This window comes from Falco cherrug, chromosome 2, assembly GCF_023634085.1.
Source record: "Falco cherrug isolate bFalChe1 chromosome 2, bFalChe1.pri, whole genome shotgun sequence".
Lineage (NCBI taxonomy): Eukaryota > Metazoa > Chordata > Aves > Falconiformes > Falconidae > Falco > Falco cherrug.
The window spans coordinates 3,362,782-3,385,342 of record NC_073698.1 but is presented as its reverse complement, the minus strand read 5'-3'; the positions used below and the strand labels follow the sequence as shown (position 1 = coordinate 3,385,342).

Below are 22,561 nucleotides of genomic sequence, written 5' to 3'. Positions count from 1 at the left end.
AATGGCAAAAACAGGTCAGAAGTATTAACATCTTAACATGAACATGGAGCGGAAATTAACTTATTTATTAGAAAAAAATCAGAGCTGGTCTGCAGACACAGGCTATGTCTTTTCACGCATGCAAACCCAGGCTTACTTTTCCCATTCACAGTTTCACTTTTAATGGCTTCTTTTGTAAGGATATTGTCCAGGTAGCCTTGCTGCTGGCATAAGCACTTCACTAAGGTCTAGCCAGAACGGCAAAAATGTGGTCAGATAACCTACTGTATGACATTTGTGCTTTGCCAGGCAGGCAATGAAAAAAACAAGCCTGCTTCAATTCATCTACACTCTGCCAAAATTAAAAATATTTGCCTCTTCACAGGAACATTTAATTTTACTAAAGCAAGGCTACAAATTTGCCATAAGCCAAGGACCAAAAGACACTAGAGCACACAGAAAAGGCTACTCAGCTCCTACCTTTTACATTCTCTAATCTCTTGCAGATTTATAAGCAATTGAGGCATTGTTATTTAAAGTTTTTGGCTAACGGTTTTTAATGGTCTGTATGAGCTAGACCAAGATAACCAGGCTAAGTGCTTCAAGTACACATAACCACAAAGCATTACTCCTCCCCACACCCCATCTCAACAGCCATATTACCGATTACTTTATTCAGCATGAGGACAGCACCTAAACCACCTAGCCCAGCAAAGAAATACACAGGGAGGAGATTATACACTGACAACAGGGAATAAGCAGTGCTAGCAATATTAAACAGGGTCATTGTGATTTAGGCATTTTGTGATACAACTTTAATACATTTAAATTATCAGACACCTTTAGCTCTATCACAATATTGCTTCTCTTAAAACACCGTTCTCTGTAGTAGTACAATTCGAAACAAAAATCGAAGTGATTCCTTTGGTTTCTTTAGAGCTTCTCCAACTGCTTGGCCCAAGCAGCTTTTTAGGGGTAGCTGTGCCCCGTCCCAAATGGCATATCAAGAGCTTTTTAGGGGTAGCTGTGCCCCGTCCCAAATGGCATATCAAGAGCTTTTTAGGGGTAGCTGTGCCCCGTCCCAAATGGCATATCAAGAGCTTTTTAGGGGTAGCTGTGCCCCGTCCCAAATGGCATATCAAGAGCTTTTTAGGGGTAGCTGTGCCCCGTCCCAAATGGCATATCAAGAGCTTTTTAGGGGTAGCTGTGCCCCGTCCCAAATGGCATATCAAGAGCTTTTTAGGGGTAGCTGTGCCCCGTCCCAAATGGCATATCAAGAGCTTTTTAGGGGTAGCTGTGCCCCGTCCCAAATGGCATATCAAGAGCTTTTTAGGGGTAGCTGTGCCCCGTCCCAAATGGCATATCAAGAGCTTTTTAGGGGTAGCTGTGCCCCGTCCCAAATGGCATATCAAGAGCTTTTTAGGGGTAGCTGTGCCCCGTCCCAAATGGCATATCAAGAGCTTTTTAGGGGTAGCTGTGCCCCGTCCCAAATGGCATATCAAGAGCTTTTTAGGGGTAGCTGTGCCCCGTCCCAAATGGCATATCAAGAGCTTTTTAGGGGTAGCTGTGCCCCGTCCCAAATGGCATATCAAGAGCTTTTTAGGGGTAGCTGTGCCCCGTCCCAAATGGCATATCAAGAGCTTTTTAGGGGTAGCTGTGCCCCGTCCCAAATGGCATATCAAGAGCTTTTTAGGGGTAGCTGTGCCCCGTCCCAAATGGCATATCAAGAGCTTTTTAGGGGTAGCTGTGCCCCGTCCCAAATGGCATATCAAGAGCTTTTTAGGGGTAGCTGTGCCCCGTCCCAAATGGCATATCAAGAGCTTTTTAGGGGTAGCTGTGCCCCGTCCCAAATGGCATATCAAGAGCTTTTTAGGGGTAGCTGTGCCCCGTCCCAAATGGCATATCAAGAGCTTTTTAGGGGTAGCTGTGCCCCGTCCCAAATGGCATATCAAGAGCTTTTTAGGGGTAGCTGTGCCCCGTCCCAAATGGCATATCAAGAGCTTTTTAGGGGTAGCTGTGCCCCGTCCCAAATGGCATATCAAGAGCTTTTTAGGGGTAGCTGTGCCCCGTCCCAAATGGCATATCAAGAGCTTTTTAGGGGTAGCTGTGCCCCGTCCCAAATGGCATATCAAGAGCTTTTTAGGGGTAGCTGTGCCCCGTCCCAAATGGCATATCAAGAGCTTTTTAGGGGTAGCTGTGCCCCGTCCCAAATGGCATATCAAGAGCTTTTTAGGGGTAGCTGTGCCCCGTCCCAAATGGCATATCAAGAGCTTTTTAGGGGTAGCTGTGCCCCGTCCCAAATGGCATATCAAGAGCTTTTTAGGGGTAGCTGTGCCCCGTCCCAAATGGCATATCAAGAGCTTTTTAGGGGTAGCTGTGCCCCGTCCCAAATGGCATATCAAGAGCTTTTTAGGGGTAGCTGTGCCCCGTCCCAAATGGCATATCAAGAGCTTTTTAGGGGTAGCTGTGCCCCGTCCCAAATGGCATATCAAGAGCTTTTTAGGGGTAGCTGTGCCCCGTCCCAAATGGCATATCAAGAGCTTTTTAGGGGTAGCTGTGCCCCGTCCCAAATGGCATATCAAGAGCTTTTTAGGGGTAGCTGTGCCCCGTCCCAAATGGCATATCAAGAGCTTTTTAGGGGTAGCTGTGCCCCGTCCCAAATGGCATATCAAGAGCTTTTTAGGGGTAGCTGTGCCCCGTCCCAAATGGCATATCAAGAGCTTTTTAGGGGTAGCTGTGCCCCGTCCCAAATGGCATATCAAGAGCTTTTTAGGGGTAGCTGTGCCCCGTCCCAAATGGCATATCAAGAGCTTTTTAGGGGTAGCTGTGCCCCGTCCCAAATGGCATATCAAGAGCTTTTTAGGGGTAGCTGTGCCCCGTCCCAAATGGCATATCAAGAGCTTTTTAGGGGTAGCTGTGCCCCGTCCCAAATGGCATATCAAGAGCTTTTTAGGGGTAGCTGTGCCCCGTCCCAAATGGCATATCAAGAGCTTTTTAGGGGTAGCTGTGCCCCGTCCCAAATGGCATATCAAGAGCTTTTTAGGGGTAGCTGTGCCCCGTCCCAAATGGCATATCAAGAGCTTTTTAGGGGTAGCTGTGCCCCGTCCCAAATGGCATATCAAGAGCTTTTTAGGGGTAGCTGTGCCCCGTCCCAAATGGCATATCAAGAGCTTTTTAGGGGTAGCTGTGCCCCGTCCCAAATGGCATATCAAGAGCTTTTTAGGGGTAGCTGTGCCCCGTCCCAAATGGCATATCAAGAGCTTTTTAGGGGTAGCTGTGCCCCGTCCCAAATGGCATATCAAGAGCTTTTTAGGGGTAGCTGTGCCCCGTCCCAAATGGCATATCAAGAGCTTTTTAGGGGTAGCTGTGCCCCGTCCCAAATGGCATATCAAGAGCTTTTTAGGGGTAGCTGTGCCCCATCCCAAATGACATATCAAGTAGCATGGCTCTACTGACTGCTACCAAGGTGGGGGCAAGACTGCCGAGGCCAGCAGCATTGGGTCACCCAAGAGCTTGGTCTCACATCCCTAACAGTACTGAAACCTCCTGGAAACATTTATGTCCTACTGGGAACTATGACTTACACCTCCCACCTTCCCAAATGCATCTTGAGGCTGTTGGCTATGTAACACATGGTTACACAGGTCAAAGCATCGTGAACATCAATCAAAGCTCTGCTATCACACCATAAAGCACGGTCTAAGTTTTCTACTTCAACAGTTTCCAGTCTGCCTTTTTCCAAAAGCCTGGAACAATTTCCTTCCAGACACAAGAAAGCCTTACTCTACCTATAAGGTTTAGCTTTGGGTAATAACCGAGTACCATTTCCCTTTCCTCTTCATCCAATTTTATACTGGAAGAACATTCTCGCTTTAGTCTGTTAGTGATTAAGAAGTGTTTTACAAGTTTTCATGTCACGCAATTTAGGTAGCAAAATCTGACTGCTGAAAAGTGTTTTACTCATTGAAGGAGTATTTGTGCAACTCAAATTGTTAGATAGATCATTTACTACATAAGTTCCTCCCAGTGATTTGATCAATACTGAGTTAACAACCTTTACGTTTTGTACTAGCTTTAAGTTCTTCTACCTGTGCCCAAGTATAAGGGGCAAACATCTACTCAGACTGATTTATCAAAATCTTAGAATACTTCTTCAATTTGGTGAATCTATACCTAAAGGTATATTCCAATATTATTACTGCTACACACAGGAATTCAGCAATCAAGTCTGTTTTTAATAAGAAATTGTTTTAAGCCAAACATCACCCAGTCATTTCTTGCAATATAAAAAACCCCCTACACTTAAACTTGGCTGCCTTGATGCCAAACCATGCCATTTATGTTGCAAGACAGAAAAAACTTACTGATACTGGTTGACTAAATCCCAGTATGTTCACTGTTGTTCCAAAAACCTTAAAATGGTAACAGTAACATCATGACCACATCCAAAGTTAAGCCTTCCAAGATTAAGATTTTAGGAACTTCACATCACAAAAGCAGCAACTATCGACAGAAACCTCCCTTTTCCAGCCAAAAAAGCCCCCACTGCACCCACATGGAAATCTTTGGTCATCCAACAAGGGGAATACAAACTAAGCCATAACAATACCAGCATGGAAATTCTGTCCATCATTTCTACATGCACAAGACAGACTACGGTGGAGACAATTATGACTGTACCAATGAATGGAGATCAGCAAGCTAAGGCCATAAATCTAGATTAAAAATTACATATAATGAATACAGAGAAACTTCAATGCTAATTGACTACATATTGTTTCCATTTCTGGTCTGAATGCAAGTCCAATGCTATAGCCTAAAGTTAGCACAATTTGCACTTTGAGTACAATCTGGCTTGGTTTAGTAATTGACAACGATGAGCCAACTGATGGCATAATCTACGTGCTATCAGCCAATGCAGGATTCCTCCCAGATTGTTCAAGAGGGTTTTTAATTTTTTATTAAAATTAGCACTTCCATAGCACTTCAAGAGCTAATTCAGGGCTTCAAGAGGCCACTGGCTTGCTACCAAATTTCTTTCGGCAATCAGAAAAGCCAAGCCAGTTACAGCAGAAATCCAAACCTTTTTAAAGAAATAGCTTAGCCAACAGTGTCGTCATCCTGTGTCTGCAGGCTGCTCTGGTGTCTCTGCAGCAGCTCACAGCCATTGTCAGCCAGCAGTAGAGTAATACGAACATTAAATATGAGAGATTTACTGCTGTCGCTTGGGGCCCTTGAGGGCTGCCATGCTAGTGTCCAACATCAGGTGAGTTGCACGCTGCTGCCTGGGAAAGAAGTGAAAAGCAAAGTAGATGTTAGAATTCCTTACCACCCTAATATAGTTTGGAAGTGGAGATCCATGAAGCTGCTCTCATATCACTGCTTTCTGAGACAGGGAGACTAAGAGGAAACAAAATACTCTCCCTTCCTTTGAAAGTTTAGAAGACAGCAGTACAAATAGAAAAACATTAGCCTTGTATCATAAACTTAAGAGCAACAAAAGCTGCATCCCTAACTGATCCAGGAAGAACTGGCACACAAAATTTCAACATCTCTCCTCTTCACTTGCTAGTTTCCAAGTTGCTGAAATAGAGGCTATTTGGGTTATTTCTTCGAGGCTTTTCAAGTCTGATGTAAAACTGCCACATCCCTGTGCCCCTCTGCATGTGTCGTCCGTCCGTCCCCCACCCCCCAAACAAAACCAACCCAACCCAACCTACTTTTTACCTTGGCTGTAAGATTTGAAACAATTCTAGCATATAATATTATGATGATCAATTCAATTTGGGTACTGACTTAGAGGGAAAAAGTTGCCACGTTTTGGACTTCTTCACCATTACAGGATTTCTTTACAATAACATCCTTGTCTTGCTTGCAAGATCAAGCAGTTTCCCTGACTTCCCAAGGCCACACAATGCAGTGCTCCAACATAACTTGACTTTACAACTTGGGAATGTGCTATAACAACACGTTCGCTCTCTTGAGGCTTCCAGTAAGTTTGAGGCAACGTTTGAAGGTTCAGCTGAAGCACTTTCCTTTAAGACTTGTTGCTGTATCCTGCAACTGAGATAGCCCTCTTGGTCAAGAATCAGTCCAGTGATTTACGAGTTTATACATCAAGTTAATTCCTGGCTGAAATCTTTAAAAAACTGTAGCGACAATTGTGCATATTAAGCTAACATACACTTATGTTTACATTAACGAAAGAGTCTCAACTTTATTAGATATCCGATACATGGTTTTGTAGTTCTATCATACGCTCCAAGTATCTATTTGCTTCTATCAGACATCTGGATTTTTCACGTATGAAACTAAGCCATAAATACATCAATTAATTACAGCAGTCACACAGTACAGCTACTTCTCACAAGAGAAATAAATGCTTATGGTCTTATTTGCCAGAACAACCCTCATTTACAATGAGACTAAATTTAAACTATGAATTACTACCAGGGATTTAGAAAATATAACAGAACACTTCTGGCCATAAGCGAAATGTAGGAACCTGGAAGTAAAATACCCAAACCTATTATTAAAGAACAAAATAATCCAAGACTTTCCTATTACATACAGAAAAAATTGGAATGCACACTACTTTCTATCAGTCCAGAAATTAGATTATGTAGAGTGCCAGCCAGCTATAATTTTTTTTTTTTTTTTTTACACAGCCCCTTAAACCATTACTTGCTACATATCTGCTTTCCCACAAGAAAAAGTTTCCTAATTTATAATCATACACTCCCTTTCTCAATTACCTTAGAAACCTATACCTACAATTTGTCAAAAGCAGATGTAGGGCAAGAGAAGACAGTAGGGAGTAAGAGGAGAATAAAATGCAAGTCTGACTTGTTCATTTATGCCATTAAACCTCTACAAGAGCCAGTGCTGTAAGAAACTCAAACAAGACAGTGCTATTAAAGCACAGATACTTTCCATCATCCTTTCAAACAGTCTTAATTTGAGCCTTACATGTGTAAGACTCCAATTAAGCTTTTGAATAACCAAGTCCATGTGGACACTGCAACAGTGGATGCTTTGAGCTATTTGCAAATGGAAAAAAACATATATATCAGACTGGCAGCAGGGGAGGTCCTGGCCTTCAGTGTGAGGAACATTTAAAGGAGCTAGCTAGTATACAGATCACCTTCAATATGCACAGGACATGAATGGAAAAGGAGTTTTCACGTGAAGCACAAAGAACTTTTTCCATACATGAAGTCAGAAAACCTGAGATGTCTTTAGTTCTCTTATTCCAGTTCACAGATTTAACTCCAGTGCTGGTTGATTTTTTTATTCAAAGAACAAATGTATTTGTGGCAAATAACAGAGGACGTTTCTTCTTTATACCGGTGCTCATCAGTTTGTTATTACAGAAACCTTGCTGCCAGGGCAACAGGCAAAATCATATTCAAGACACTACATACAGCAGAAAGGTAAATTACATATAAATCAAATTTCTAAGTTGCATAAACATGTAAAGATGACTCCTACCAGAAAGATAGTAACACTAGTAGAATACAACAGCCTTTTCCTGACACACAACTTGCCAGCAAATCTTAACAAAAGTTTCAACTCTCACTCTGAGACAGTGAGCAAGTCTAAGACTGGAGTTAAAGCACAACTGAGAAGGAAGATGCATAAATTCAGGTTGAATGGGTTACCGGCTCCACCTAAAAAAGGGAAACTGCTGCTCTCAAGTTGTTCGTGTTCTTCCAGTTGCAGTCCACACAACCAATAAAGTGTTTGTGACAACCCAGTGCAGGCCTTACCCACCAGAGGGATAAGGAGAAACACCAGTGCATACTCAGGTGACTCATTTTTTCTAGTTGCAAGCTACTGCACCTCTTCCTGGAAGCCAACCACAAACTCAAATCAAAGTTTACTTCCAAGAGAAGTAGAATTTTGCAGCCGACTCAAAAACGCGAGATCTCCCACTAGACAAAGGGATGGCCTGAACACTCACAAGAGTGTTCTGCAGCTTCTCAGTCATAGGTGCATTCCCTACCCTGCCTTGTTTTTAATTATCAAAGACATTAAAGCATTTCCCCCAATGTGAGATCTTTAATCCACTTTATTTGTTCTCAGTCAAAATGCACCATTGACCCTCCCTGATGTGGTTAGGTATTTCTGAGCATTCTGGAGACATGACTGCATTCACTGAAATCTTTCCCCAGGCTGACAGATAAAGAAATTAGCAGTCCCATTCTCATGGCCACATCCAGGACGAAACTGTAACAAGAAATAAAGAGTCCCAAATGCCATTGTTCACAAAATCCTCCTTCTTAAACACTTTCAGGTGTCTGTTAGAAAATTATTTAGCTAGAGTGACATGCTCTGGTTTTCATCAACTCTAATATAGCCAGAAAAAGGAGAAGGATTGGGTTATGACTTCTAATCTAATTGAACATTGCTTCATTGATATGCTCTTTTACATGATGTCAAAAATAGGAAGAATAAAGCTATTTTTAAGTTCTGCATAGCTCTGTGTAACCTCTCTCAAACAGTACTCTGAGACCAAATCTGATCAAGAGCTAGCAACATGCCTATCATGCTTACCTTAAAAATCTGCCACTGTAGGGGTGTTTATTCCATACGGCACAGTGGAAAAGATGAAGATAACAGCAGCAGCCTACTAACCCTGCAGTTAAATTAACACACAAAAATTCCCACCTCTCTCATGCTACGCAGACTGTTTCAACTTGCTATGACCCATGCCGCTCTCTTCGACAGATTTTGGCAAATGTCAGGCTTGTAAACTGACTCTTCTGATGACTGATTAGCCTCACTTTCCATATGGCTTAGCACCACACAGGTAAAATGCCTGGGAACACATTTGCCTAAAAGTCTGATTCCACAGATAAAAACACCTAAAAAACTTCTCAAAGTAATTCAGATCACAATTTCCATCTCCATTGCTACTTCCCAGGAAAACAGCACCCCACAATTCCAACCCACATAGTTTTTAGGCCAAGTGAGATGACACTTCTTACACTGTTCATCCATTTCAGAACTGTTTATTAAAGTATACAGAGGCACTCAAGAGGTCTGATTACAATTCATGTTTATTTATGCTGGCCTTAGGCCACCTGGGTTTTCATGTCCAAAGCCATGGGGATGCCTGCCTTGTCTTGGCTGCCTATACACTATGAAAAGCCAAGTCTTCCAGGTGGAAATCTTTCCTAGCGAGAAACATCAAGCCTGGCCATCACAGAAAAACAACCATACTTATCACTAGCAAAGGGAAGTTTTAGCAGAGGAACTTACTGATTTAAGAGCTCAAGTTATGCTAAGAGGAATTCTACCACCCATTCCACACTTGAGACTGTATTTCCACATCTGCTGGGAGGGTGATGGCAGCAGTAGTAACAACATTAAAGTCTGCAACTTGAGCCAGCAATTTGTCTGCTAAGATACTCACAGGAAAAGCTAGAACAAGGCACCGCAAGAGCATCAGGCTATTTGTGACAACCTTTTCCTGCCACACACACCGCCTTCTCAGGATATGACACCTTCTACAGCATGAACATTCATAACTACAACATTTAGAGTCATGGCTATGAGTTGGGACCTTTCTCTGAGGCAAGAACAGTAAAGGCAAAAGCTACAAACAAAACTTTTAACTGTCAGTGCCTATTTTAGAATTAAAAAACAAAAAGAAAAAGCTTTCCTACGTCCCCTTATCTCTGTGCATCTACCAGTATGCTAAAAAGAATGGGGTAGCAAAGACCAACTCTGCAACTGCAGAGGCTAAAGGCTGAATCGTACCTGCTGGGCAGAGTTCCATGGGTTCACTTGTTCTATGGAGATGAACATGGAAATAGAGGGAACTTCAGGGAAGTTCAAAAGACAGTACAGCTTTGTGTGGCTCACCTCTGGGTTTATCAGATGCTGTACAATCCTCCAAAGAGAGCAGTTCACAGTATGTTTTCTTCCTGCTCTCCCTCCTTTTCACCCCACCAAACATCTGGAAACCTAAAGTTTGCAATTGCTCGTTATAGCAACTCTACAATAGCAAAGTGACTGAGTTACTGGCTGTCCAGATGGGACACTGACGCTGTTCAAAACTGCCTTGTCTTCTGCTTCTCCTTACCTGTAAACAGGTCAATGTACCCCTGAGATACACCTGAACACAAAGCAGTTTAAGCCTATGAAGACCTTGCTCACTCCATCATTCTCCACTTGGAGCTTATGAAAAACAACTTCAATTTTAGCATAATTCCTATGTGTGAAAAATAGGTGCCCAAGGCAGTTACTACATTTGGCACGTGCAATTCCACTGACCCTGTAGTCTCAGAGAAACTACTCTGAGGTACTAATTAGTTTTTCAACACTACAGCTGCTTATGTTGACTGCATCCTGTTGTCCCTTTTTCTAGTTTCAGAGATCAACTTGTGCTAGGTTCTGTTCCTTCAATAAGCCTGCTAATATAAATGGAAGAATTTAAACACACAGGCAATGTTATCTCTTAAAAAGCTTCTTTCCTAAGACAGGCTGAGCTAAACAAAAGCTGATTTTATAGCATCCCCATGTTTTAGTCTTTGTCACTTAAGATAGCTGATTTTACCAGCCTCTCAAAGTTTCACACTGCAGACAAACACTACCTACATTTGTATTCTTAAATAACATCTCTTCAGTGACAAGACATGCACTCTTTGTCAAATGAACAGTTATATTTTACAAACAGCAAATCCTGAAACAAAGCCTGTCACTTTGAAGCATATTATGACAGATTATGAAATCTGAAGTAGATACACACACTTAAGGCACTGGGACTTAAAAGACAATTTCTAGTAACTAATACTTGCCATGTGTCAACATGCCCAATGTTCAACAGTGCCCTGCAAGTTTCTTTGAGCCCCTAACCTAGAAAGTAGCAATTAGTTGCTAGTTCAGAAGTTGAGCTCTGGTCCTTCTCAGAGCAGGGTCTTGTCATTCACAATCCCGGACCATTTAAAGTCATTGAACATCACATTTCTGTGATGTGAAATACAGGGAAATTGTTATCTTAGTTTTATAATTTGGTTCAAAGTCATGTTTAACTGTCCAGGGCACTGCAGCCAGATTTATTTGTTTGTAACCAGAACTGCGAGAACCTGTTGGTTTTGATGAAGGCACAGCCTGCATGGTCTCTGGAGTTGCTCTAGTTTGAGATATGATCCACTAGATCAGATGCACATGTGGCAGTAGCAGAGAAAGCCCTTTAACACCTGTAAGTATTATTTAAATCAACTTCAGCCAGATTAGATATTAGCAATATTACAGCAGTTTCCTAGAGCTGGTCTTTACTCACCTCCAGCACTTAAATTGTACCAATATCAGTTTTTGTTGTTGTTAAACAGTATTTTTTCAACAAATACAACCAAAATGTTTTCAATTTGGATTAACTGGCTGGCTAAACAGCACGAACATGCCATCCCATCTGCTGAAGGATTGATTAAACCATAGAGAAGGCTGTTTTAACTGGAGAAGTGAAAATATAGGAAGCAAAACTTCAAAGGGGCAGGTTTCACTAGTTCTTAGAGCATTTTTTGTCTCCAGGCAGAATCTGGGAGAATTTCAAGCACTCAGAGGCACAAAAGCCATCAGGCAGGCCAATTGCCTCAAGTACCAGAACAGCAGGAAAAGCTGTTGTAGAACCCAAAATATTATTTTTTGTATTTAGGAACTGAAGTAAAATTTTAACATACAGGATTTTGAGCCCTTTCTTTACAGATCACCAGCATATCCCATCTTCCCAACACTACTTCATACTGAAAGGTCTATTTTTCTAAGTTTTAAGAAAAGTATAGAAAACTAAGAGAATACTAAATATAAACCTATTCCCATCAGTGCTGCAAACGTGCAAAGAGCTTGATTATGGAGACATGTCCAGAACATGACCTCAGATGAATTTGGCCCATCCTGAGTGTTATGTGAAAGGTGAAACATGTTACTGTATAACCTATTACTACCAGCAACATAATATTTAGAAAGCCTTTAAGTGACCTCTTTTCAGGAAATCTGACAATATGGCCAAGGGACAAAAACCTCAAAATTTTAGCTTTCCAGTTGAGGTGGTTAATTTTTGTAGTCTTTCTTAAAACAAATGGCTGGAAGAACATTCGTCATTTCCACATGGCATGAAAAACTTATTAGCAGCACAATGTTTGCCTGAGGATCTTGTCCCTGCCCCAAAACAAGAAGGTTCATGAGCTGCAGAGGTGCTGAGAACTCCTTGTGAAAAGCTAAGCTGTCTAGATACTTAAACTTTTCCTCCTGCTTAATTAACTTGTAAATCCATGTAATTAAGCATCTGAGCACACAGGCACTATTTTAATCCAACACTCAAAAAATTTTTCTACTGTTCACACACTCTGGCATTCCTAATTAATTTTTTTAAATCAACATAATTTGAGCCAAGCACGTGCTTTTCATTAAGGCCTATTCATAAGCTTCACAAGTTTTAGCTATTCACTTCTTTGGAGAAGTAAAAAAACCAAACCAAACAAAAAAAAAGAAAATATTGAAATCTTCCCCAAATAGCAGTTTTGACAGCAGACAGGGATCAACCATAGAAGTTCTCATTTTGCAGTTTTTCAGGAATTAAGGGCTGAGCTAGAACCTGCTATCTCAATCTATTTTCACACGGTACAGCTGATCATAGCAGCTATGACACATCAGGCAGCACAGTACCAACAGAGTAACTGGGATGCAGATCCCACCATCACCAGGACTTGCTTCCTTTTTTGAGAAGTTTCAACAAAGCCAGTACAAGCTGTTCTGCATATTCACATCTTGTGAAAACATTAGGAAACCACATGTGCAGCTTGTGAATTTTTACTACAGACAAATATCATATCATGAGAAAGTCTTCAGAACATGGGATTTAATGTGACCAGATGCAAACCTTTACAGTGTAGACACCTCCCTATTCTCTTTACAGCCAACAGACAGAAGCAGGCAGACAGCAATTCATTTCCTCCCAAAGTACACATCCTGTCAAATGAATCACAACTCAAATTATGCCCATCTCTCTCTTCTGGCTGTAGATGGAACATGTTCTCACAAAGAACTAACTTTGGAAGGAGTTCACGGGCCAGTTAGTCAAGCCTGGACTCCTGGAAGAGGTGGCAAACCAGTCTGCTTGATAGAAGAAAAAGGACACCCAACAATGAGACTAAAGATTATTTTAAAAGAAAGAAATGCTGTCACCACTCTTGAGCTAGATATGAAAAGGTAGGCCACAGTAGAGAAAGTATACCTGTAAGAAAGCAGATGACAGAGGGAATAAAAAGGATTCTGGACTTTGCCTCAGTTCATGAAGAACTTTCCTAGCTAGGAAGGAAACAGAGAAAAATAGCACCTAGTTAGAATTTGTGACCATACCTTTTTCTGGAACCAGGCAATGTAATATATATTCCTTGATAGGGTATGTAGAATCCACTGAAATATAATCAGCAGCAGGCCTGGTACCAAGGCCTGGAAAAAAACGTTCCTTTTACGACAAAGCAAAAAGAGGATGCCTTAGCTCAGAGGCAGGGCTAAACAGCAGCTACACCCAACAGCATACCTAAATAAGAGATAGTGCCTAGGCTCCCACCTTCCCAAGACTGAGCAAAGCGCATGGCTCCAGTAATCATGTTTCAAAACGGCACTGGTGAGCATCCATCAAGGGGAGCTTTATGAAAAGTGACATCTTCATTTCTTGTCAGCTTTATCATACACAGACACTTTCAGAAGAAGGACCACAGCTCAAATTAGAGAGGGTTAGACAGGGGTCCAGTCGGTCAAGTTCATGACTTGTACATATATTATACAAGTATAATAGTGTTTTTTCCACAGCATGCTTCATAATACAAAGTAGTGCAAAGGAAATGTGGAAAAACACCCAAAACCACCTGAATAAAACAATCAGGGTGACCAACACACATTTTCTTCTCTCAATTTAACAAAGACTTAATATGAGGTAGTGTAGGAGTTGCCTTCTAATGGACTGTGCCAAAACTTCGTAACACACCTTCTGGTGGTTTTCCACTAAAAGTACAGAAGACAGGCATTTCAAAAGCAGCCTTTACTTTAAATATGCTTTACAAAATCAAGAAACAGCACATTTAAATTTTAAGAGAGCTTATAAAATAAAGACTTCTGAATAAGCAACCTAGAGCTAACTTTTCCTACGGCTTTCCTCACTAGAGAGAGCCAATGCTTCATACAGGCAACACTGACACCTACTGTTAACACTACCAAAGGGATTCAACTTCACAACTGATTAAAAAAAGCAAACACATTTTTCCAAAGACTTTTGAAAGCGTATTAAACATTTCCTGTTCAAGGGTTTCCTCTGTAGTACATCTATTGCTATTACTGAGGAACCGAAGTTATCAACCTGTGTTGTTAAATGCCTTTTGAATACAAATTCCTCAAAGCCAGCCTACTGACAGCATTTAAAACCTGTTTTATTTCCCCACAGCTACCATTCTTGAACTATTATAATTAAAGCAGATCTGAAAAAGGCCTTCTTGTTTACCTTCATACTAGTATTTATTGGTTTTCACCACCAGAAACACCTAAGTAACCACCCAAAAGTGCAGTTACTAGACCTTTCTTACACCATACACGTGTTGGAGTAACCAGGTCCTGACTATGCAACGCCTCTTTTTCTGGATTACAAGGAACAACTATCCAAAAGGTAACTTCAATTCAGTGGTTCAACATTGAAAAATCATACACACACACTTATGTGTGTAGCTCTTTTGCTTCAACTACAGCCTCATTCTACCAGATTAAGTTTTGGCAAGTTGCTTTTTTCCTCATTGTTCTCATTTAAGTAAATTTTAATTTTGTTGAGAAGAACAGAGGGGGGGCTTTCCACAGAAGCTCTCCAAAAAAGAAGCTCCACGATTTCAACATTCACAAGGCAAGTCCATGCGCCAGCTCCACAGCAAGCTCTAGTTCACGGCACTTAAAGCATCCACATGGTAGAAGCCCAGAAACCACCAAGGAATCACGTCCTTGCTACTAGTGCTAAGTCAGCACTACCTAGATACCTCCTTTGCACACTTCAGTGCAGAAGGTTATTTTTATATTTGGAAAGGCTTCTTACATACACACACTCTAAAGAAGTTACAATAGCTACACAGAATATTCTCAAAAACCTTACCTAAGCAAAGAGAAGACATCGTAAGAGTTACGAACACAGTTCTGATCCACCTGGAGAAGACTATTCTTCAGGGTACCTGAGTGATCCTTAAGGCAAAGAAAGAATATTTATTTAAGAATCAAAAACTTTTCCATCTTGATTGAAAGCATGCACTTTTGGTAGCACAACAAACGTTCTCGCATTTAATGCATTTGAAATCTGTCTTCATACAGTTTTATGTACAGTCGGTAGAAACAATTTAAGGTGGTAATAACACCAAGTTCAAGCCTAGCCTACAACAGCCATTATTAGCTGTAAAGATGTTAATGACCTATCACTTTATCTGTGCTCTAGACACAGAGTGTGTTTTCCTGTACTACACAGATTTTATGCACAGAAATACTGAAGGATGCAATTTGAAGTACTGTCATTCTTCAACTTCAGATCTGACAGCCTATTCGGTAACATGCCAGAGATGTACAAGACAATGAGATAAAGCTCTATTCTTTATTCATGCTGTAACACTTTTAAAAGATCAAGGCATTCTTAGTTTTGAATGATGTGAACAAGTTTCTGAAAGTTCCCTCCCCCTCCCCCCCCCCCCCAAAAAAAAAAAGGTTATTCTTAAGGGAGCAAAGTGCTTTGGTGCCTCTTTGTGTGGCATGTACAGTAACAGACAAACTGCAATTTTTCACACTGCAAAGGTCAGATACCAAGCTATTCCATATTCAGGCATGGTCACACAAATTCCTAGAAACATCACAAACTCAGAACTATTTCTTCACATGATAAAGCAAATTTTAAGTAGGGCCACCTGGCAGCATTGTGGGAAAGTTTATGGAATATAGGGAAAAAGGTAATTGTTTTAGTGTATGAAGTAGCCCTAGCGTGCACACATAATCAAATAATTTTCTAGCAGTAATACAGATGTACCAAGTACCACAATTCCTGCCTTAACAGGCCGTTTCCACACAGATGATGCTGAAACGCAGTTAAATGTCAACATCTGACAGAATTGTTAGCCATACACCATGCAGCAGACATCCCTTTCCACCAAAAATAAGGTTCCACCTAAATAATCACGAGATCTATACATTACATTATGCATCATATTGAACAGAGGCATCAAGTCAGCAAGTCTCAACTAATTTCCTTTCTTAAAATGTTGGATCCTACATGCTGTAATCCATACATATATCCCCTGAAAAAAATACCAAAATAAAGACATCAATGCCTCAATGAACCAGGATGGTGGAAAACTAAAAATGCACAACTAGCATCACCATTTTACACCATGAAGTTGATGTTGTTTCAAGAAACACTGACTTCAGAAAGCAACATGCAAAATTTTTCAGAGAAAAAGTGTAACAGCCTAGAAAAACTAGTTTTAGGAGGGAAAGAATTTAGAGCAGCAATATATTTCAGCCTTTTCTTTTTTTCCTCCTGTACTAGTGTGTTGAAAGGAAATTCCTAGAGTCAGATACCAAGTGATCCATACAAACTGAGGAGACTTGCAGAACACACAATGGAAGGGTTTCAGACTATTAAAGAAGCTTGCCCTTTGAAAGGGGAATTTGTCTACTTCTCTACCACAGCTTTTATTACATACAAGCACACATATTTGTAAACACACAAAAAGGCTTTGCTTGTGCTAAGTGGCTAAAAAAGCATATGTGGGGAGAGACTCTACCTGCATAGAGAACACACACTACAGCGAAAGAGAGATACAGCTTTCCAAAGATAAAGGTCTTTCCTGCTTGACAGTTGCAAATAGCTACAACTGAAGAAAATAACTTACTCTTCTATTCCCCCATACCAGTGACCACAGAAAAAAACTGTTTTGAGTTATGAAGAGCCATATAGACTAGTTCTGGTTTTACTTCAAGGACACTATAGAAAGCTAGTCATTAACTAAAAAAAGCTATAGTTACTTCGCTAAATACACTTTCTGAGAGGATATCACTGCAAGAGTAAGGGCAAGTTATCAGTTAGTAGCAGCAAGTGTAAAATAGTTAAAAGAAAATTTGGAAGGCAGGAAGGCATTGAAGAAACCCGAGAAGGAGCAACCTGATTTTAGGAAAGCCAGTATAGCACCCAGAATCAATCCTGTTAAACCTGGGTAAAAAGTAGTTTTACACACAAGCATGCAGTCTCAGATAAAACCAGATTCAGAAAACTGCCAAAAGGATTGGGAACACTTTAAGTCCAGGTTGAAAGCTTAAATAAAAATATATCTGAAGCTCACATCTATCTTACTCAAACATTGGAACAGCTCAAGCAAATCCAAGTAGAGTTTCACTATGATTACTAGAAAGGAGGAAATCAAGAGAGGAACAAGCGCTTCAGTGGTCTCACACCAGAAGGGAAACAGGAAAATAAATTGAACAAGTCTGTGATGAAGGCAGAACCCTGCTGAAATCTTCTGGCAAAATTACTGCAGTAATTTACTACAAAATAAAAAAAAAAAAACTTGAAGAGAAACAGAAACTGGAGGTACAATTATGTGAAAGTCAAATGTAGTTAAGAACAAAGCAGCTACGTTGGCAGCACACATTTGTATTTACATTGAGAAGAAAAGCTGTTAACACTAGAAGAGGAGTTACACTAGCACTGTCAGACACCTACAGTAAAGCAGTAATAGCCTTCAGGGCTCAGAAGGCAGACACAAAGGCTTCTGAAACCTTATTGCCCAGCATTTTTCTTCCATGAGCTAAGTACCCATTGCAGGAAGAAAACTGCAACATGAGCGAGAACGTTACCCAAAGAAGATGTTCGGTTTTTCATTGCATATCAGCAACACCCAAGTTGCTGCTGAACAGAAGAGATGGTAGAAAAGCAAAATTCCTAATACCTATATATTGTCAACAATACAAAATTTAAAGGCTTTTTGACATCAGTAGAAAGAAAGCAAAGAGCCTGTGATATTAACAACAATAAAGAGGCCTTGGATATGGTTCTTTTATTTTGTTAAGATAATAATTGCTACACTGCAATTGTCTGGTTCACCTAGAATTTCTCCACCAGTACTGCTGCTAGTTTTCTACTTTGGTCCTTTATATGACCGCAGCTTCTAACAAAGCAAGCGTTCTGAGGACAAACCTGCATTTTGAAGGTTATCTTGTATACAAGTAGGCTGGAAGGTTCTAAAACAGCTACCTAGTGAAGTTCTAAGCTTCCAGTGCTTCAATTTTAAATTACACAGTTTAGCAATTAGAATATTCCTATTTGAATGTTGCTCTTGCTGGTTTTCTTTACCAGGGACATATGCATTTAATCAATAAACGTACAATGGTCACCAATAAAAACAACAGTTGAGTTGTAACAGTCCCTAACATTCCTGCTCTACTTCATTTTATTCTGCTGCAATAGCTTTTAGGCTCCCACCTCTCTTACCACAGGTAAAGTTCACAGACAGAAAATGGGAATTTGTGTTTAGATCCAGACAGACCAAGCAATGCTCAGAAGCACATCTGCAGTGTGTTTTGAAACTCTGGAGTTCCTGAAATATTGCCAGAACAGTTTAGTCAACTTCCAACAATTTTCTTACTTTGGCTCATAAGTGGTCTTAATTAATGTCAATGACATTTAATAAACTAATAAAATTCAGTTTATTGCAAAACTCCATAAATCAACTTTGGCAATTAATTCATAGTCCAAAGAACTGGGGGGTTTGAGCAATGGGGAGGGAAAAAAAGTGTACTAGACCTTAATTTTGTCCATACTGAGATGTGCAAAAATAGGACACTTCCAACACTGACTGAAGTGCCTTTGTGCATGAGGTTTTCATTAATTTGCAAAATGATACTTTTAAGATTCTATTTTCATAATGAAGTTTCATGTGTGACTGTGCAAAGAAACTAAAACTGTTATTCCATCCATGTACTACCTCAAAAATTGAGACTAATAATTAAGATATCTTTAAGTATTAACAGATCCACCAAAATCTCACCAGAAGAAAAAAAGCACCACAGGAGATCAGAAACCTGACACCAGAAATCACAGCATGGTCTGGGTTGGAAGGGACCTTCAAGACCACCCAGTCCCACTCCCTGCCACGGGCAGGGCCCCCTCCCACCAGCCCAGGCTGCTCCCAGCCCCGTCCAGCCTGGCCTTGAGCCCTGCCAGAGATGGGGCACCCACAGCTGCTCTGGGCAGCCTCGCCACCCTCAGGGTGAAGAGGTTTCTTACGTGTATCTAGTCTAAATCCCCCCTCTTTCAGTTTAAAGTCTTTCTCCCTTGTCCTATCACTACAGGCCCTTGTAAAAAGCACCTTACTACACGTTTCAGGTGGTGCTTCATGAGTAATCACAGCATTGTTTAGGTCAGAAAAGACCTTTAAGATCATTAAGTCCAACAGTTAACCCAGCACTGCCAAGTCCACCACTAAACCACATCCCAACCATGTCCCCAAGCACCACATCCACACGTCTTTTAAATACCTCCAGGGATGGGGACTCCACAACATCCCTGGGCAGCCTGTTCCAGTGCTTCACAACCCTTTCAGGGAAGACATTCTTCCCAATATCGAATTTAAACCTCCCCTGGTGCAACTTGAGCCTGTTTCCTCTCGTCCTGTCACTGGTTCCTTGGGAGAAGAGACTGACCCCACCTCACTACAACCCCCTGCCAGGCACCTGTAGGGAGCCAGAAGGGCCCCCCTGAGCCCCCTTTTCCCCAGGCTGAGCCCCCCCAGCTTCCCCCCCCCAGCCCCTGCCCGGCTCTGGACACGCTCCAGCCCCTCCGGGTCTGTCTGGGGGTGAGGGGCCCAACGCTGAGCCCAGGGCTCGAGGGGCGGCCGCACCAGGGCCCGGCACAGGGGGACGGGCACTGCCTGGCCCTGCTGGCCACGCTGCTGCTGACACCGGCCAGGGCGCTGCTGGCCGCCGTGGCCACCTGGGCACACGGGGGGCTCATGCCCAGCCGGCTGCCGACCAGCCCCCCCAGGCCCTTCCCCGCCGGGCAGTTCCCAGCCCCCTGCCCCCAGCCCGCAGCGCTGTGGGGGGCTGGTGTGACCCCCGGGCAGGGCCCGGCACTCAGCCCTGTTGGGCCTCATACAACTGGCCTCGGCCCCTCGGCCCGGCCTGCCCAGACCCCCTGCAGAGCCCCCTGCCCCCCAGCAGGTCACACTGCCCCCAGCTCGTGTCCTCTGCAAACCCACTGCGGGTGCGCTCCAGCCCCTCGTCCAGGTCATTGGTACAATATTAAACAGGACTGGCCCCAGCACTGATCCCGGGGGAACACCACTAATATAGAGTATAACCAAAGTGGGGCTGTATAATGTTTAGCATATCCAGCACTGACATGAAAATTATAAGGGAAGACCAAAAGCAGAAATACCCCTTCAGGTGCATGCAGCTTCTGAAGGTCACAGGAACACTGTGCTTGTGCCAACTAGCTTGGCTTGAGCGGCAGACAAGGCACTTAAAAGCAGGACGTATGTGCTATAAAAGAAGAGATTTAGCTCAAAGAACTAACAAAGAAAGCGATCAGAAACTACAGAGAATGGTGACAACATACATTTCTAACTCTTGAAGCCAGAAAGAACTGAATAAATTATAGGCAAGGAAAAAGGAGATTATTTGTGCTCTACGTAGGCTGTGACTGTATTTGCAACTTAGCTACAGAGCATGTACAAGCAACAAAACCAAGATGTACTTTTAAACCTTCTCAGCTAAGGAGCAAAATCTGACAACCAGGAAAGAGGATAGCATTACCATCATTAAACTCAGGTCTAGGTTATTAATACTAAAAAAATTAAAACATAGAATTCCATCTGCTCCAGGAACTCTGAGTTAATAGCACCAGGAAGCAGTGTGAGCTGTGTACCTAACTATCCATAATTTGAAGGATAACCATCAAAACACCAAGCACAGTTTGGAGGCTTGCACAAAGCCAACGAGTTCTGCATACACGGCCACCTTGTCCCTTGCTCCACTCTCCCAACATATGAATGGTCACCCATGTTGTTGACTAAAAGCCACTGCTTCCATTCAAATCCCCACAAGACTGGGCTTGCTGAAACTGCAGCTGTGTGTCAAGGAGTCATGTTTTTTCTAGCCACGGACTCCTTATATGACTTATCTATACCGCAGTACTGCCACCAGCAATTTGGTATTTAAAAAAAAAACAATCAACAAACAAAAACAACAAAAACCTGTCAGCTGTGCTATTTACAATAGATAAGTTTACATTTCATCATTGATGTAGTAATCAGCATTGCCATATAATTTGGCTGCAGTCACGATATTGGTTGGACAAGCGTAAATACTGCAGCAGAGCCTTTGGGGAAAGAAAAACCAAACACAGGGTGAAGCAGTTGCAACACTGAGCAAATAAATTACTTCTTTTAAGAGCTACAACTTCCAGTTTTAAGATTGACAACCCAAACTTGATGTGCTTTAATATTTGCTGTGAAAATTAGTCTTAACAGCCACACTATTTCAAAGTGTTCTACATTTGAATGAAATGTCTGCCTTGAAGAAGGCAAGTCAAGGCTTACTTTCAGTAACCAGAGATTTTTTTTGGACTTAAAATGCTACACTAAGACTACCCAAAACAGCTAAGATGTCCATGCATCAGAGGCGAGATATCAGGTAAGACAGGTTCTTATCTGTCATGTAAAACTGTATTTCTTCTCAAAACAAAGCATTTTAGTGTTCTGAACATCCAAGTGTGACAATCAAGTTTACAAGTTGAATTTTCAGCTTGTCATCAGTACTAACAAGCCAGAACAAATATGGGATACCCTCACCTTCTGTTCAAATGAAGCTCCATAATAACCATCATTGAGACCAAAAATAATCTCATTTGGGTTTCTTGCATGTATCTGTAAGAAGAGAAGGAAAGAAATCATTTCACAGTCAGCTTGTTACGGCTTAACACATCAAACAAGCCTAAAATGTCTGAGAGTCAAAAGCAGATTTTCAGTACCTGTAATACTAGAAGTACATGAAAACTAAGAAAACTTAATCATACAAAATGCATTTGCTTCACAGCATTAATAAAAGTCACTGAGTATGTTCAGCCATTCTACCTTGAAATCAAAAGCACTGGCCCAAGCATCTTTCCTGTTGCTACATTTCCAGCTGACAAAAATAACTAAGATTAGGAAATTAATCAGAGGTAAGTCTTGAGTAATTTGCTTTCACTTGATCTTACCTAAAACTATACTCAAAATTAGGCTTCTGTGGTCAAAGCAGACAGAAAAGTAGCGTTCAGTATTGCAGTTAATATTCTGCTATTAACATAAATAGCATTCATAAAAGCATAGCATCACAGAACGATTTGGGTTGGAAGGGACCTTAAGGATCACCTCATTCCACTCCCGGCCAGGGGCAGGGCCCCCTCCCCCCAGCCCAGGCTGCTCCCAGCCCCGTCCAGCCTGGCCTTGAGCCCTGCCAGGGATGGGGCACCCACAGCTGCTCTGGGCAGCCTGGGCCAGCGCCTCGCCGCCCTCACGGGGAA

The 22,561-nt window shown here is 41.8% G+C and overlaps 1 protein-coding gene across 4 annotated transcripts in view; it reads right to left on the bottom strand.

The window, feature by feature from the left end:
- The window catches only part of UVRAG (UV radiation resistance associated), a 102,730-nt gene that overhangs the window by 57,764 nt on the left and 22,405 nt on the right, over positions 1-22,561 (bottom strand). For all 4 annotated transcript variants that reach the window (XR_008730882.1, XM_005440949.3, XM_027807782.2 and 1 more), the window contains 2 exons: positions 21,849-21,923; positions 15,119-15,204 (listed from right to left, as the gene is read on the bottom strand). Coding sequence is in view for 3 of the 4 variants with exons in the window: in XM_005440949.3 (XP_005441006.1) it covers positions 15,119-15,204; positions 21,849-21,923 (161 nt within the window). In the remaining variant the exon portion in view is untranslated. The remainder of the gene's footprint in view (positions 1-15,118; positions 15,205-21,848; positions 21,924-22,561) is intronic.